The 18,046-nt window shown below is 42.1% G+C and overlaps 1 protein-coding gene and 2 long non-coding RNA genes across 7 annotated transcripts; 1 reads left to right on the forward strand and 2 right to left on the reverse strand.

The window, feature by feature from the left end:
- Positions 1-932: 932 nt before the first annotated feature.
- LOC120027599 lies at positions 933-8,642 on the forward strand. 3 transcript variants are annotated; one of them, XR_005473327.1, is made up of 4 exons: positions 933-1,457; positions 2,649-4,996; positions 5,694-6,256; positions 7,948-8,642. It is a non-coding gene; the product is annotated as an uncharacterized LOC120027599 (long non-coding RNA). The 3 variants fall into 3 exon arrangements; XR_005473326.1 differs by having other exon boundaries at positions 5,694-8,642; XR_005473328.1 differs by lacking the exons at positions 5,694-6,256; positions 7,948-8,642 and having other exon boundaries at positions 2,649-2,805; positions 3,277-5,548.
- Positions 6,430-10,054, reverse strand: LOC120027598. Of its 3 annotated transcripts, XR_005473325.1 has the most exons (7): positions 9,923-10,050; positions 8,558-8,613; positions 8,265-8,317; positions 7,983-8,038; positions 7,426-7,472; positions 7,170-7,209; positions 6,430-6,943 (listed from the first exon to the last, which is right to left on the reverse strand). It is a non-coding gene; the product is annotated as an uncharacterized LOC120027598 (long non-coding RNA). The 3 variants fall into 3 exon arrangements; XR_005473324.1 differs by having other exon boundaries at positions 7,170-8,038; positions 9,923-10,054; XR_005473323.1 differs by having other exon boundaries at positions 6,430-8,038; positions 9,923-10,042.
- A 4,834-nt stretch (positions 10,055-14,888) lies between these two features.
- On the reverse strand, positions 14,889-15,992 carry LOC120027713 (transcription factor 24-like). The gene is made up of 2 exons (XM_038972701.1): positions 15,579-15,992; positions 14,889-14,996 (listed from the first exon to the last, which is right to left on the reverse strand). Exons 1-2 carry the CDS (start codon positions 15,990-15,992, stop codon positions 14,889-14,891), a joined length of 522 nt encoding a protein of 173 aa, XP_038828629.1.
- Positions 15,993-18,046: the final 2,054 nt, after the last annotated feature.

An 18,046-nucleotide genomic window follows, 5' to 3' on the forward strand; every position in this document is an offset into this window, starting at 1 on the left:
AGCCTTATTCTAAAATTGATTAAATAAAAAATGTTCCTCATCAATCTACACACAATACCCCATAATAGCAAAGCGAAAACATTTTCTTTTGAAATTTTTGCAAATGTATTAAAAAGAAAAAAACTGAAATTAACAGAAGTATTCAGACCCTTTGCTATGAGACTCGAAATTGAGCTTAGGTGCATCCTGTTTCCATTGATCATCCTTGAGCTGTTTCTACATTGGAGTCCACTTGTGGTAAATTCAATTGTTTGGACATGATTTGGAAAGGCACACACCTGTCTATATAAGGTCCCACAGTTGACAGTGCATGTCAGAGTAAAAACCAAGCCGTGAGGTTAAAGGAATTGTCCATAGAGCTCTGAGACGGTTATATCGAGGCACAGATCTGGGGAAGGGTACCAAAAAATGTCTGCAGCATTGAAGGTCCCCAAGAACACAGTGGCCTCCATCATTCTTAAATGGAAGAACCATTCAAGACCTCCAACTGGGGCAAAGATTCACCTTCCAACAGAACAACGACCCTAGGCACACATCCAAGACAACACAGGAGTGGCTTCGGGACAAGTCTCTGAATGTCCATGAGTGGCCCAGCCAGAACCCGGACTTGAACGCGATTGAACGTCTTTGGGGAGACCTGAAAATAGCTGTGCAGCGACGCTCCCCATCCAACCTGACAGAGCTTGAGAGGATCTGAAGAGAAGAATGGGAGAAACTCCCCAAATACAGATGTGCCAAGCTTGTAGCTTCATACCCAAAAAGACTTGAGGCAGTAATCTCTGCCCAAGGTGCTTCAACAAATTACTGAGTTAAGGGTCTGAATACTTATGTAAATGTGATATTTCAGTTTTTATAAATGTGCTAAAATGTCTAAAAAACGGTTTTTATTTTGTCCTTATGGGGAATTGTGTGTAGATTGGGGGGGGGGGGGGTAACTAGCTTAGCTAGTTTGTCAGTAACAGAAAATTGAAAATGTTTTCCTATTGAAAGAGTCAGTTTTGTCTTTAGACATTAGTGGAGCTCTTCAACTTGCTGAAGACTGCAAACCATTCAACGTAAGTTTAGGGGTAGTGATAGGCTAGCCATCGAGAGCTTTCAATGAGCTGTCAGTGTAGCTACTGGGATTGAGTCATGTGGTCCAGAGGGGGTAACCCAGGCAACCCTGTATCCACGGGAATGTGGTGACGTGAGAAGCAGACCTTCATAGATGACAGGAAGCTCTTATGATAAATAACTGATGGTTATATCTGTCCAATTTGATTTAGCTATATATTATAAAGTCAACTAATATCACCCAAATTCATATTCCCTTCAGATCCCTAGCAGAGTGAGGCTGTGTATCGGTTCTGTATCAGTGTGAACCCTTCGGACCTAATGGAACTGGAGTTTACACACCTCCCTCCGTTCCGAGTACACCCTGGATCTCTGAGTTTCCCCGTGGTTCCATGTGCTGGGAGGTGAGAATGACACCACTAATTGGCTCTGTCCCTGAATGATATCTGATGAAGTAGCCTCACATGCCATGCTTACATGTAGCTGTTGTTTAAATACAATACGGGTTTGAAACCGACAAGCATCTGGTAGAGCTTATCCATGTCAAAGCACTGGATGTCCTGAAAGTCCATCCTCCCAGGCCCTCCGGTACCAGTCTGTCACCCTGTTTCTCAGAGGTAGGCTCACATTCTGGTAAATTTATCATAATGGTAATTTTGCCCAAACATTTTGTAATGTGCACGTACAGCCCAGTACATCACTGGGGCCAAGCTTCCTGCCATCCAGGACCTATATACCAGGCGGTGTCAAAGGAAAGCCCCAAAGTTGACATTGACCTCCCTCTTTTTGTTTTTACACTGCTGCTACTCGCTGTTTATCTATGCAGTCACTTTACCCTTACCTACATGTACAAATGACCTTGACTAACCTGTACCTCTGCACATTGACTTGGTACCGGTACCCCCTGTATATAGCATCGTTATTGTTGTTTTATTGTTATACTTTTTTGTTGTTGACACTTTCGTTTATTTAGTAAATATTTTCTTAACTCCATTTTAACGGCATTATTGGTTAAGGTCTTGTAAGTAAGCATTTCACTGTAAGGTCTACACCTTTTGTATTCGGCGCTTGTGACAAATAACATTTGATTTGTATTGCAAGTCATGATTTTGTTTTCAATAGATGTGACTTCGATTATCTCCTTAGAAAAGGTTACTTAGACATTTATGAATTTTCTCTTCCTTTTTGAAAACAAACAATTTTGGGGCCCAACCCCAGTGGGGGAAGAGTGAAAATAAACAGGCGTTTGAGTAGCCAGCCATGCAGTAGTGCCCCTGAGTGAGATATTAGGTGTTCCTGTCCCCTCCAATAACATTGTCCAGCCATTACCACCTGAGAGAGCAGTGATTCTCAGTGCCAGTATTTGCATATTCTGTTGACCTAGTCTTCTGGAGGAATTCAACACAACGAGCTCACGTTACTAAACATATATGTTAATAAGTGTAAGAAACAGTCATTAGTTGAGTCGCACAATGCACACAGTGAGATCTTTGTTCTGACGTGTAGGTACCTTGCATGTTCCTCAAATAATCGGAGACAGCAAGACAACCCCCCTGAGTGTTATGGTTTTGTTTCCCTTGTAATGTTGTATGTAGATGAGCTGTGTAACTCCATGAGGATTGGACGTCTGTACAGGGTGCTGGGCATACCGGCCCATGTCAACCAGTGGCTGAAGGTCACCTGGAGCGTGGAGGCCAATAGCGTTCCACAGTGGGAGCCTGAGTGTAAGGACCTATATGCATGCTTACAGTGGTACGTCAGTTTACATTCAATCCTATTCCTAATCTATAGGCCTTGTTTTCAGCTTCTCTGAGAAAGCCATTCATAGGGAACATTCATGTGCTTGTCTGTGTATTACCTCTGTCACATGCCTATACTATACGAGGCGGCTAGGGAGGAGCTATAGGAGGACGGGCTCCTTGTAATGGCTGGAATGGAATTAATGGAATGGAATCGAACGCAGTTTCCATGTTTTATGTCTTTGATACTGTTCCATTTATTCCATTCCAGCCATTACAAGGAGCCAGTCCTCCTATAGCTCCTCCCACCAGCCTCTGCTGTACTATACAATATTTGCATTGACAACAAGTCACACTTCAGTAGTAAGATACCCTGGCACCATCAGCTGTAACTTCCAGGCCCTGTTGACGGCCACAGCCTGTTCTCCCTGGAGGTTCTCTACCATCGCGGCTAACTCGTTTGGCTCTGCTGTGGTTCCTCCAGGCCTGTACCGCAGCCTGAAACTGGGCCTGCTGCTCAGCCTGGTCCAGGGCAGGGAGGACAACCCAGACTCACTGCACTACCTGGACCTGCTAGCCCTGACGTCTGACACATTCAAACTGGACAAGTACTACAGCTCATCATTCAGTCAGTCAATCAATCAATCAACTAAGTTCTTAGGAAACGCAGTATCATCACTCATTGACGAAATTCCCTGAAATACAGTAAAAATGTACTATGCTTATATTGAAGTCAACACCCTCCGTTACCCTGTCTTAAGGCCAAATCAAACGGAACACGCGTGTACACACTGGAATTAGAATGCACGGTAGTTAATGATAGAAAACAGAAGGGCACAGAGCATCACCATCGTCAAAAGCAGCATGCGCTTCAAATTAGAAAGCAAGTCTTTTTCTTGCATAGCAATGCTTGTTCGCATTTTGTTTGATTTGGCCTTCAGGTTGATGAATTACAGCCTGGGTCTGGCTGGCAATGGGGTGAGACACCCTGAAACAGGGGAGATGTATGCCTCGCTGTCTCGGGATGAGCACGGAGCGGGCACGGCCAACATCCATGCGGTAAGGACACGATGTCAGGTGCTGAGCCCTGCTTACTTTGTAGCCTGGAAGCCAGTCTTATTCAGCTCTAGCTAATGTGTTGTCTTGTCAAAGCAATGAAGAAACATTATGGCACCTCCTGTGATACACAACGTGTAGAGTGGATGCTGACAAACAGATGTCCTTTCCCATCCAGTTTCAGCACCCTGGCAGTCCACAGCCCCCTCAAACAAGACCCCCAGGACTGACAGTGTAGTGCTGGGAACAGTGGTTGGTCATTGTTGGCTTTCACTGTGGTGTTCATTAATGTTCAATTTACATTATGATTTCAAATGTATTGGACTACATCGCTTGATAAATGTGCCCACGATGAATGTCACTATTGTGTTGTCTGATGTGGTGATTCTGCAACATCGCCATTCCAAGTGAGCAATTTGAAGCATTTTATCATGTCCCACAATGCCAGTAGAACTCAGCACTGGCAAAGACAATGTATTCCAGACTGCAGAAATATAAAATCTCTCAGAGCCAACTGTGTATTTAGGCGTGTGCTTTATGTAGGCAAAACAGGAAGGGAAGACTATTTACTCTTTCCAGAGGAAGTTAATTGCTCCCACAGGCTGCTGCCCAAACAAACCCAGCCCGAGAATAGACGATGCCTTCAGGTCCCCTCTACTTTGGCTTCAGCACCAATTCAGGATGGACAAGAAACGGTAGTGGTAAAGATAGTACTGATGAATACAGTACTTCAATGTTAAGGTAGTAGGTCATAGTACTTTTACACAGGGGGGGGGGGGGGCTGCCCAGTTCTGGTCCAGTTAGGCTACTATTCTCCTCTGAAGCTCCCTGCCCAGCTGGCTGAAACCTTTGGCCTCGTGATTCAGTGTCGGGAAAATACATATGCACACTATTAGATGCCCCCAAAATGCTGTGACGGACCACATTTGGACTTATCTTTGGTAGTGCTCGGTTGTTTAAACTGGGGGGGGGGGGGGGCATGGTGCTCTCCTTCCCACAGCTCTTGGCCCACACAGGTGATCCAGACAGATCTGAGCCCTGTAGCAGAGAAGATCCAAGAGTACCAATGTGGTAGCAGGCGTTCTCGTGTAACAGTTGGGATAATGGGACAATTCGGAGTACAATGCATTTCTCATCCCTGGATTGAGGTAGGTTTTCCAAGCCATATGTCTCACCAGCTCCGCAGTGTCTTAATCAGACCTTAGTGCAGCTGTAAACAAGCTGGTCGGCTCTGCTGCACTGAGCGCCTGCACTTCAGTGTTCTCTAATGCCATATTTGTCCACAAGGTGGCACACCATTTATAGAGCCTAATTGTGTACCTGACTCTAGACTTACATAGTTTGGGAAATCTTTTGTGTTGTCAGATTGTGAAAAGCAACAGCAAAAATGTACCCCGTTTCATCAGGGGCACAAAATAATAAAGCACATCACTATGATCTGAACGCCTGTTCCCACTATTCATCGTTGTTTATCTTGTAGTTATTGTGCATTGACAGTTAATGATTTCACAGTAAAAATCTGCTTTTCTTTTTGAATTGTGACATGTTCAGGCAAACAGAATCATTAGCAATATATTTAACTTCCACAAATGTCCCCATAAAGTCATATGGGCTCCCGAGTGACACAGCGGTGTAAGGCACTGCATCTCAGTGCAAGAGGCGTCACTGCAGTCCCTGGTTCGAATTCAGGTTGCATCACATCCGGCCGTGATTAGGAGTCCCATATGGCGGCACACAATTGGCCCAGTGTCGTCCGGAGTAGGCCGACATTGTAAATGAGAATTTGTTCTTAACTGACTTGCCTAGTTAAAACACTAAAGTAATACATTTTATTTTGACTCCCAGGATCTCCGCTGAGGCCCACAGTAAGCTGTCTCTGAGGAGCAAGTTATTGGAGGATACAGTGATCACCATGTGAAAACTCCTCTAACATGGTAGAACACCCAGGACCAGAGCCACATCAGCAGCCAAACTCAGATCCTATTTGTTGCCATGATATTTGTAGCAGCTATAAAAATGTTGTAATCACCACTACCTTCCAACACACAGCCCGGATAACTGACAGTACAAGAACAAGCCCCCCCAGGACTGCACCATTGGTAGTTACAGCAGTCCAATCGATCCCTATGGTTTATTTGAGGATCATTTCTACGGGGGCCCTCTAGTAATGGCTACAGCCAAGAGTATCCTGGCCATCAAAGTATTTGCTTTAGTTATAGTCTGTGTAGTGAAGAGATCCTGGTAGTTGGTCTGGGGACTTCTCCCTCTACCCACAGGCCTCAGCGCTCATTATGTCACTGTGACCTGGAAGCGCACCACAGGAGAACTGACCCAGGAACAGCTCTCTCAGAGCATCCTACACTTTAGTCGACACCTACATCACCGAGTAGGACCAGGACCACAGCTAGGTAAACTTCCATTACGTATGGTTCAGCGCTAAGATTAGGGTTTATTCTGGGTAACAAGTAGCTTACAATAGTATTTCACAGTAAAATTTGAGTTGGTGCCTAAACAATACAATAGGTGATTATGTAAGGTTCTCATTTGATAAATATTTCAATGAAGCCAGAAGAACACAATGTACTATAAAGTAGTTTTTAATAACATGTATCATAATGAACAGGGCAGATTAAAATCAGGAATTTTTTTTTGACTTTATTTAGACATGGTCACATTGAGACCATGGTTGTTTTTTTGCCAGGCAAGAAAGTTTTGAAAAGGGGCAAAGGATATTTAGGTGTCACGGGTTAACTTTTGAGTACATGAGCCACCTTCCAAACCTTGAGGATTGTGTCAATAGTCAAACACAGCTAAAGTAAATTACCAGTTTCTTAATTGATAATCAACTGTAATCATTAAGACTAATGCCTAGATAAATAAAAGGTTAAATTAGATTTGCTGGCAACAAAATTACTTTAACGTTCTACAATAGTTTATTTATAGTGCTGGTAATTGAGATGAATGGCTTTTCAGGAGGGTAAATCAGCAGAAAAGGCATCACAATTCCAGTAAAATGGCTGAACAGTTCTAAGTCGACACCTCAAACCAGGAAGAAACTCACCATAAGACACTCATCTACTGCAGGTCCAACAAACCTACACAATAAAAATACAAAAGTCTTGGTAAACCTTATTTTGTCAGGGATTGCAGGTTTAGCTATTAAATGATCAATGATAATGCTGGTGGTTCAGTTAGTCACAGTCTCAACACCCCAATTTAGTCAGATGGGTAAACGGCAAAAGTGTGAAGTCATCACAACTCCAGTAGCAGAACAGACCCAAGGAAAACAGTTTCTTGGCTATGTTAAGCCCTCAAACTCACCATAGGGCTGAGATTTAGATCTTCATACTGGACCATCAATCTAGAATCGAAGAACAGTCTATTAGCATTTCATTTGATTGTAGTTAGGCAAAATATGCAAGAGATTATACTGATAGTTCAGTTCGTCACATTGTCAGCACCCCAATTTAGTCTGATGGGTAAACGGCAAAATGTAGAACTCATCACAACTACAGTTGCATGCACTTTCGACAAAAGACGTACACATCAGGTTTGGCCCTCAGGAGGAAAAACTCACCACAGGGCAAGATTTACTTCTTCAGTCTACATGCTAGCCAATCAAATCTAGGAAAGAATACACGTTCAAATTAACATCATTTGATAGATGTAATGTAAAACATGTCAGAATACACTGGTAGTTCAGTTAGTCACATTCTCAGCACCCCAATAATAGTCTGATGGGTAAACGGCAAAAATGATAACTCATCACAACTCCAGTATCAACATTATCCAAAGGGAAAACAGATGTCAAACAGCCAACTCAATTGGGCTAGTTGTATACTGGCAAGTTAATGGCAGTGGAGAAAAAGGTATAGGTCAAGGGTCAGCAACAGGAAACACCCCAAAGTGTACAACACAAATGACTGGGAATTCAGCTAAAAACACCTTCAATTTAGGAAATCTGAGTATCCCCACAAATAAAAATATATATGTGATCGTGTCTCAATGTAATCAAGGCATTTTCAAATACAATGTGCTTAATTGTCAATTTGTAGTACACTAAATTATAATTGTGTTCCTGATTCCCCCCCCCCCTTAGGCACGCGGCAGAGTACAGTTGCAGACCTAACTCACCAAAAGACTCGATGATCCTCCTACAGCGTCTTCAGCATCCTGCCAGCCCATCAAGTCTGTGGGAGAAAAACTCATTGTTATCCTGATGATCATTGGTCTCCAACTGAGAGATGGTGGTTTGGAAATTGTATTATCTCCTTAGAATAATGCTGATGGTTCAGTTAGTCACAGTCTCAACACCCCAATTTAGTCAGATGGGTAAACGGCAAAAGTGTGAGGTCATCACAGTACCAGCAAAACAACGACTAGCAGAGCACAGCTTAGAGTTAGGTGTGGACGCACCTCGGTACCACAGTAACGCATCCAGCACCATCTATCCCTGAAAGACACAGAACCTGTGAGGGGGAATGACAATTAACTCTGCATCAAGAATAGTCAATCACATCTACGACAGTAGTGGTATGGTCAGTGATAATACTGGTGGTTCAGTTAGTCACAATCTCAGCAACCTAATTTAGTCAGATGGGTAAACGGCAAAATGATAACTCATCACAACTCCAGTACTATCAGACCAGAGAAGTATTGCACATTCTTGGCCCTTAAAAAAAATCTTGGATCAAAATTGGACAACTCACCTTGAGTGAAACAAATCAGCCTGTATGAATGTCTGGAACCATTAGTCTCCATCCAACTACAAGATAAACAAAAACACATTTACACCATAAATCAGCTTACACGGCTGTTGGGTTTGTCAAATTCACAGTTCAGTTAGTTCTGAGATTCATATAGTCATGGTCTCAGCCACACCCCAATCTGGTCAGATGAACAAAAAATGACCACATTGGATCGTTAAGTGTAACGTAGGTGACCGAAAAGTGTGAGACCTTCTGCACCATCGAAAATTCAAGTAATTGCCCTTTAGGACTGTGGAGCTATTGATTTTCATATTGCATGGATAAGCTGTACTGAAGGAATAGCCAATGCACTCAGACTTCAATAAGACCGACAATGAGTGATGAACTTCGGGTCATGGGGCACATGACAGCTCGGGAGCCCAGCGCGCACACTACAGCCTCTACTATGAAGGTTCAACAGCAGGTCACGACTTTTACCAAGACCTTTACTCCTTTGGAGGGCCAAAGCCGCTAATCCCAATGAAGTCATTGGGAAGACAATTCCCAGACCACCGCGGCCTATGACCCGTTAACCCAGGTCAGATTCGGTGGACAGTAACGTTACTAACAATAGGGGCCAAAATGCCAAAGGGACCATTTATCATCGGATCTGGGACAAGCAGCTGCCAGTATGATTTATTACAATACTGTGGGGACGTTTATGCCCAAATAGCCTAACACCGTTTGTCGAGTCATGACTTTCTTTGACCATGTGATGTTACGGATCCATTCTATTCACATGACCAGACATGTTGGTAGTAGGCTCCAAAACGGCAACTTGGGTGAGCGTCCAATAAATAATTGCTTTACCACCAGCCCACATGTACCGACACATTACTGCATTAACGTTGGCTGTCTGCTCCAATTTTGAGCATAAACGTGGGGAGATCAGTGGTTAAATACCTAGCTATGAGTACTAGCTAATGATAATAAAAATACAATAATGAGATACACATTTCGACAGCCAGTATTCATATATTACCAGTCTGTTTTGCCTGGCCTAGCTACATTGAGGGGCCTACAAACTATTGCGGTCAATGAACACGTGGTCGGGATTCGTGGCCCTCGAGCTCTGTGAGCTAGGCAGAAGCGGTTCGCTTAACTAACAGCTACGAACCATGATAACCATACAATTGTATTTAACATAAGTTATTTTGAAAACATTAAGGTCTTAAAATCTGAATTTCTACGCCGGTAACATTGCACTGAAGTTCAAGCTAGCTAACAGGGCTAACCTAAGCCAGCGTTTAAAAATCGCACTAGCTAAAACACCGACTTGCATTATTATTAAATAAAGCCGACTAGCTAAGGTTATTAGCCACCTACCTGTTGAATAAACGGGGAATTCAACAAGTAATTGTCATAAAAGTAATGTTGGTGAGAGCGCACGTAGGCTCCATGCGTCCTCCTCCGTTCTTCTTCCAGAGAGAAAGAAAGAAAATGACTTCCAGTTTATAGACATGCGCAGTCTGAGCTCACATCACACAGGCACTAATCCTTGGGACTTCCCGTGTCTGACGTTTCCCCTTTGAATTTGAACGGGTGTAGATTTAGGTAAAGGTAGAAAGTAAGGTTAGGGTTACGGTATGGACGTCCCAAGGATCCCAGATAGTAACCCTACCAAAATCACACTACACAAAAGATTGTCTATTATAGTGACATAGTTATAGTTAAGTGACCGGCGAGATCAGGTGGGGCCATTATAGCCAATGAAAGGGCAGATACGCGTGTGACCAACAGAATAGGACTCATCTTTGTATCTGTGCCATCATAGCGTCTGTGACAGCATGCGCAGTGCCATTTACACTATCTCCATTTTCTTCTTCTTCATTGGCTGATTGCTCTCAACTCATAGCAATCCCCATCCAGTTGACTACTTTAAAATGGCGGAAGCCCTCAATGGCAATGTCCATGCTAAAACTGGTTATATCCATGATGAGTCCTCAATGTATCTCTAAGACAACAGACACAACTCCAATACCTGCGTCCACTTATATCAGTGCATTCATAACAACCTAACCATTTCCAAACTTCTATTCGATCAAATAATTATCACGTAGCAAATTACCAATTAAATGTTTTGTTGACTAATTTTGACGCTCATTGACATCCACACAGAAATTCCTCAATTCGTGAACAGATTTGGGTAGAGTAAAACCCATCACTTAACCTCTTCCTCTCTGACTACACACAGTTTTATCATGAGAGACAGTTTTTTTTAGTTATTCTTTTGAATTATTAGGCTAAGTCACCAATTTGCACATTTCAGCAATGTAACGTGTCTGAAGACATAAAAGTGGACTTTCTAAATTGATCTCGGTCAATTCGATTTCAACTTCATAATGCCTGAATTATCTCAAAAGTGGCCTATAGTCAAACTATAAAACACACTAATACTCTTTTGTATTATGAATAGGCTTAGGGCCTATAAAGATACATTCCATGTATGTGCCTTGCATAACTATGGTCATGACGTGAAAAAAATGTTTTATGAGGAGTGTGTTTTGGTTGCAAAATTGTGCATTTGTGTAAAATACATAACAGGTCTAATAAAAACCACCAAAACATGATTATCAAGAAGCATTCTAAGACATAACTATTATGTAAAGTATATTTAACTACACTGAACAAAAATATTAAAAAAAAATTTTTTTTTTTATTTAACCTTTATTTAACCAGGTAGGCAAATTGAGAACACGTTCTCATTTACAATTGCGACCTGGCCAAGATAAAGCAAAGCAGTTCGACACATACAACAACACATAGTTACACATGGAGTAAAACAAACATATAGTCAATAATACAGTGAAAAAATAAGTCTATATACAATGTGAGCAAGTGAGGTGAGATAAGGGAGGTGAAGGCAAACAAATATATGTATAAATAAATAAAAATATAAAAAAAGGCCATGGTGGCGAAGTAAATACAACACAGCAAGTAAAATAAAAACTAAAAACACTGGAATGGTTGGTTTGCAGTGGAAGAAAGCGCAAAGTAGAGACAGAAATAATGGGGTGCAAAGGAGCAAAATAAATAAATAAATACAGTAGGTAAAGAGGTAGTTGTTTGGGCTAAATTATAGATGGGCTATGTACAGGTGCAGTAATCTATGAGCTGCTCTGACAGCTGGTGCTTAAAGCTAGTGAGGGAGATAAGTGTTTCCAGTTTCAGAGATTTTTGTAGTTCGTTCCAGTCATTGGCAGCAGAGAACTGGAAGGAGAGGCGTCCAAAGGAAGAATTGGTTTTGGGGGTGACTAGAGAGATATACCTGCTGGAGCGCGTGCTACAGGTAGGTGCTGCTATGGTGACCAGCGAGCTGAGATAAGGGGGGACTTTACCTAGCAGGGTCTTGTAGATGACCTGGAACCAGTGGGTTTGGCGACGAGTATGGAGCGAGGGCCAGCCAACGAGAGTGTACAGGTCGCAGTGGTGGGTAGTATATGGGGCTTTGGTGACAAAACGGATGGCACTGTGATAGACTGCATCCAATTTATTGAGTAGGGTTTTGGAGGCTATTTTGTAAATGACATCACCGAAGTCGAGGATTGGTAGGATGGTCAGTTTTACAAGGGTATGTTTGGCAGCATGAGTAAAGGATGCTTTGTTGCGGAATAGGAAGCCAATTCTAGATTTAACTTTGGATTGGAGATGTTTGATGTGAGTCTGGAAGGAGAGTTTACAGTCTAACCAGACACCTAGGTATTTGTAGTTGTCCACATATTCTAAGTCAGAGCCGTCCAGAGTAGTGATGTTGGACAGGCGGGCAGGTGCAGGCAGCGATCGGTTGAAGAGCATGCATTTAGTTTTACTTGTATTTAAGAGCAATTGGAGGCCACGGAAGGAGAGTTGTATGGCATTGAAGCTCGCCTGGAGGGTTGTTAACACAGTGTCAAAAGAAGGGCCAGAAGTATACAGAATAGTGTCGTCTGCGTAGAGGTGGATCAGAGAATCACCAGCAGCAAGAGCGACATCATTGATGTATACAGAGAAGAGAGTCGGTCCAAGAATTGAACCCTGTGGCACCCCCATAGAGACTGCCAGAGGCCCGGACAACAGACCCTCCGATTTGACACACTGAACTCGATCAGAGAAGTAGTTGGTGAACCAGGCGAGGCAATCATTAGAGAAACCAAGGCTGTCGAGTCTGCCGATGAGGATGTGGTGATTGACAGAGTCAAAAGCCTTGGCCAGGTCAATGAATACGGCTGCACAGTATTGTTTCCTATCGATGGCGGTTAAGATATCGTTTATGACCTTGAGCGTGGCTGAGGTGCACCCATGACCAGCTCTGAAACCAGATTGCATAGCGGAGAAGGTATGGTGGGATTCGAAATGGTCGGTAATCTGTTTGTTGACTTGGCTTTCGAAGACCTTAGAAAGGCAGGGTAGGATAGATATAGGTCTGTAGCTGTTAGGGTCAAGAGTGTCCCCCCCTTTGAAGAGGGGGATAACCGCAGCTGCTTTCCAATCTTTGGGAATCTCAGACGACACGAAAGAGAGGTTGAAGAGGCTGGTAATAGGGGTGGCAACAATTTCAGCAGATAGTTTTAGAAAGAAAGGGTCCAGATTATCTAGCCCGGCTGATTTGTAAGGGTCCAGATTTTGCAGCTCTTTTAGAACATCAGCTGACTGTATTTGGGAGAAAGAGAAATGGGGAAGGCTTGGGCGAGTAGCAGAGGGGAGGGCAGTGCTGTTGTCCGGGGTAGGGGTAGCCAGGTGGAAAGCATGGCCAGCCGTAGAAAAATGCTTATTGAAATTCTCAATTATAGTGGATTTGTCGGTGGTGACAGTGTTTCCTATCTTCAGAGCAGTTGGATGCAAATGCAAAATGCAACAGTTTCAAAGTCAATTGAAATAAGTTAATTTGGCCTTAATCTATGAATTTCACATGACTAGGCAGGGGAGCAGCCATGGGTGGGCCTTGGAGGGCATAGGCCCACCCACTTGGCAGCCAGGCTCATCTACTTGGGACGATCCCGCAGGTGAAGAAGCCGGATGTGGAGGTCTCGGGCTGGCGTGATTACACGTGGTCTGCGGTTGTGAGGCCGGTTGGACGTACTGACAAATTCTCGAAAACGATGTTGGCGGCAGCTTATGGCAGAGAAATTAACATTCAGTTCTTTGGCAACAACTCTGGTGGACATTCCACGCTCCCTGAAAACTTGAGACATCTGTGGCATTGTGTTGTGTGACAAAACTGTACATTTTAGAGTGGCCTTTTATTGTCCTCAGCACAAGGTGCACCTGTGTAATGATCATGCTGTTTAATCAGCTTCTTGATATGCCACACATATCAGATGGATGGATTAATTTGGCAAAGGAGAAATGCTCATTAACAGGGATGTAAACAAATGTGTGCACAACACTTGTAAGAAATAAGATTTTTGTGTGTATGGAACATTTCTGAGATTTTTTAATTCAGCTCATGAAACATGGGACCAACACATGTTGCGTTTATATTTTTTTCAGTGTAATATATTTATCTGAGTCAGCACATGCATGCAAAAAAAAGTCATATTTCCAAAGAATGTTTACTCATAATTCCTTTTTAGGCAAATAATAAAATGGAATCCCTCTTGATTGTTAAAAGATATAGCTTGTCTTCAATGAGAGAACATGTTTATTTACTTACAACTAATACATCTCAGTAAACGTATTTACAACCTACGGAGTGGGAGACATGTATTCTTTTTATTTCTCAAGCCATTATCAACAAACACATTTACAACCATTCACGTAAGAAAGAAGTAACGTAAGAAAGAAGGGGAGATGAAGAGGCTCCTACCATTGTTGAGATTCTGACAGACCACTTCACATGACAGATGTTAAGTTATTCACACATGCATTTAGTACAAATGTTTTAACTGAAAGTGCATAGCCAACAAGTCAAGCCCGAAAGCTCATTACCCAACACATGGAATTTAAAATAAAATAAAAGTAGACACGGTAATACCTCTAACAACATAACTGCAGAAAACAGAGCAGAGCAAGGCCAAAATAACAACAGAGAAACACTATTTAAGCTTTCTCAAATGTTATATACATAATCACATAATATATTAATTTACAATGTGTTTCCTACAATTAAAAGAGTTGACTGTCTCGTGACTGCCCCCTTTACATGATATGAAACGTCAAAAGCAGATACTTCAATTGTTTGACAAATAAAAAGTATAACGTCAGACGACGAACCATGGTCTGCTATTCATTAAAAGTCCTCATAGGTGGATTCTGCTGAAATAATCTTCATAACTAATGGTCGTCTGAATGAGAAGTTATGCAATGGATAGATTTATGTCTGTGAGGTTGACGATGATGCATCTCGATTTTCTGTCTGTTTTGAATTGTTCAGAAACTGACCGCTGGCTCCGACGTATAACCTGGATCGCATCGGCCACTTCTGTTGAGATAAAAAAAAGAGAGAACACATCCTCTAGTGAGTGCAGTTAACGAATTTCAATGCACCTGAAAATAGAAATGAGAAATTATGTAAGATATTGCTTTAAATATTTAATTGAACATAATTTATGGTGCAAATTGGTGCTTTCAATAACCAATAATAACAATTCCGCTCTATATCATTGAATTAATAATTAATCATACGATGAAGCCTATTCGTGTTAAAGATCTGTGTGATATAAAAACTGGTGCATTAATAAATGCATTTTATGCCTGCATGATTGACCATTTCATGTTCATGATTAGGGTATCATCACTTAGGCCTTAGACCAGAGTTATCTTATATGCTCGATTTTAATGTTAATTTAATGTAAATTATTATTATTGTTGTTGTTATTATTAGCCTACTATTTTTATATTATCATGATTTTTTATTCCATTATGTGGTATATCGAATAGAGCTGAAAATACAATTATCGCACCACAACACAATTATTACACACAGAAACACTTTGTCAGGTTAGTTTCAAATGTCATTTCGAAATCAATTAAAAATCTAAATGTAATGGCCGGGTCTACTTACTTTCACAGGGTGCAGGTAACCATCACCTTTCAGCGAGCGTAAGGCCTCTGTTTGTCTAGTGCTATCTCCCTCATCCATCCCTTCCTCTTGCAAGGTCTGAGTCAGATGGGCAATGTACGTGGTGGCCAAAATCAACACGTCGAGCTTGGACAGTTTGGTGTCCGGTGGCACCGACGGCAGAGTCCTCTGTAGCTCCAGGAACGCGCTTCTCAGGGTCTGCACTCGACTCCTCTCCCGCGCTGCGTTGGTTGCTGCCGGCCGTCCTCTGCCACAGAGCCCACCGGCCTGGACCACCCTGGAGAGCTGCAGGGCCTCCGGACGCCGACTGTCGGTGGTCAGCATGTCAGGACTGGAGCTGGGGCTGGATGTGGGACTCTCATCCATAACTGTCACAGGGCCATTTCCACTATCCATGCGGATCGTCTGTCTTCCAACCATAGGGAGCACTTATTAACCTGACGGGTAACACATGTCTTGTTGATGAATGTACATTTCCAGATGTGTAATTCCTAAACAAACTGAAAACACCAAGATTGAAAGAAAACAAGTTATCTGTATTTTTTTTTTTTGAATAAACCTTAGATTTGCCTACAAAAAAAATTTACGTTAATGTAGGCCTATTCACCAGTAGATTAGTGTGCGTAAATGCATTAGATCTATAACAGGCCACGTAGGTTGCTGAAAATAAATAGGCATACAAAATCTTCATCCTTGCCTTGAAATGTGTGTGCACTTTGAACTTGTGTATGGCTAAACATTCCATTGAATATTCATGAGTTTAGAAAAAGATTCATGGAACGTTTGTATTGAAACAAATTATGTATCCAATTATGCCTATTGGTCAATTTACATTACACATATAAAGCATTCATTAGGCTATATGTTCACTATCAACATGGCATAACAATATTGCAAATTGATTGTGATGAATTTGTATCATCGCATTTAATTGTTCCTTCATTATTGCAATAAAACGGGAACATAATCATATTGAGGCCAACGTGTTTCTTACCCTTAGAAGGCTGCGTTCCCAAGTTCCATTTGACATAAGAATGTGAATCATATCATAAATAGCACTATTACTGTATATGTGGCAATTTCATCATTATTTGGTGTGATGCAGAATAATGTAAATCGTTACCAATTATTGTGCATGATCCATCATTGGCCTACTTTCACCGCGTAACTTAATATGTTTACATAACCGACTCTGCTTGATGATGATGCTGTTATCAAGAAATCAAAACACCCTCTGAAACAAAATAATATTACTTTGAAGTTATTCCAAGCCATGACGTCGATGAAAATATGGAGAGCTTACCTTCAAATTTACCCAAAAGCTTTGTCTTGAGTAACGACATCAAGGCAATGAGAAGAGAATCTTTAGTGCACCCCAGACTCCACTGCTGCTCCAATACGAGATGGAGAAAAGTAGTCGTGCCGCTCCAAGTCGGGATAATATTTATAAAGAGGCGCGGTCGTGGAAGAAGGTGCGCAGTGGGGATGTCCACGTACGTAGCGCTCACCTGAGTGTGTGCGTAAACGTCTCAGGAGCCTCTAATTTATTGCATATACAAAGAGCTGACAACTTTTTCACTCCAGAGTAATTAATCACAAGCCCTTAAGACTCCCTGCCAATGGGAGAGACTTACTGCTCTTTTCCCTTTCGCAACATGTTTCTGTCGAAGGGGAGAGTGGAGAGACCTCTTTTCAACGCCGGAGGCTGCATTTTTTTCTAGCAAACTCATTTTGGGGGACGGTACTTCTCCCAAAACCATGTATTTTTGTCATAGCCTTAGGTCATATCAATAAAGAGGGGACATCTGTGTTATTAACATCATATGGGTCATGAACTGATTATATGCCTTAGCCTACCTGCCTTCCTACCCAAGTGCTCTGTCATTGCTTCCCACTAGGCTACAAGAGGCCTATATCAGATACCTGCCCAAATAAACAGTCCCTAATATTTTGGTGCTAATACTTGTTGCAGACTCCAATGGTTGCAACAGACCATGATGACAAGATGACTAGGGTTAAGGTGATATGCAAAATTGACTAATTGCCAGGGTGCCTTGAGTTGTAGGTCACAAAATAGTCTCATTTCCATTAAACAGCTAATAAATAAACTCTAAACAGTGCAATCAACAGGCATGTATGAGGAAATACTTGCGAGACTCATAAATTAATCACTCTGATTTCCAGGGTCAGAAAACGGAGATCTCGGCAAATTAATTAATGGAATTATTCATAACATGCATATCCTCAGACTGTTCTTAATAAAAAATGTTTTTGTAAGGATGGAGTAACAGTATTGCTCCGGGCCACTAATTATGAGGTAAAGCAAAGAGGGTTAAGTAAGCTTCGTTCCCTAATTACCCCACATCTTTTAGGGGTTACTCCGACATGTCTTTAAAAACACATTCAGACGCTCGGGGGGGGGGGGGGGGGGGGGGGGAATTTAGACAGGG

The sequence above is a fragment of the Salvelinus namaycush genome, chromosome 33 (assembly GCF_016432855.1).
Source record: "Salvelinus namaycush isolate Seneca chromosome 33, SaNama_1.0, whole genome shotgun sequence".
NCBI lineage: Eukaryota > Metazoa > Chordata > Actinopteri > Salmoniformes > Salmonidae > Salvelinus > Salvelinus namaycush.

What these genes read in the sequence shown, in the direction of transcription:
- LOC120027713 (XM_038972701.1), bottom strand. Translation starts at nt 15,992, where the DNA reads ATGGATAGTGGAAATGGCCCTGTGACAGTTATGGATGAGAGTCCCACA. An exon ending in GTTACCTGCACCCTGTGAAA is followed by an intron (nt 14,997 to 15,578) that starts GTAAGTAGACCC and finishes TTATCTCAACAG; the next exon opens with AAGTGGCCGATGCGATCCAG.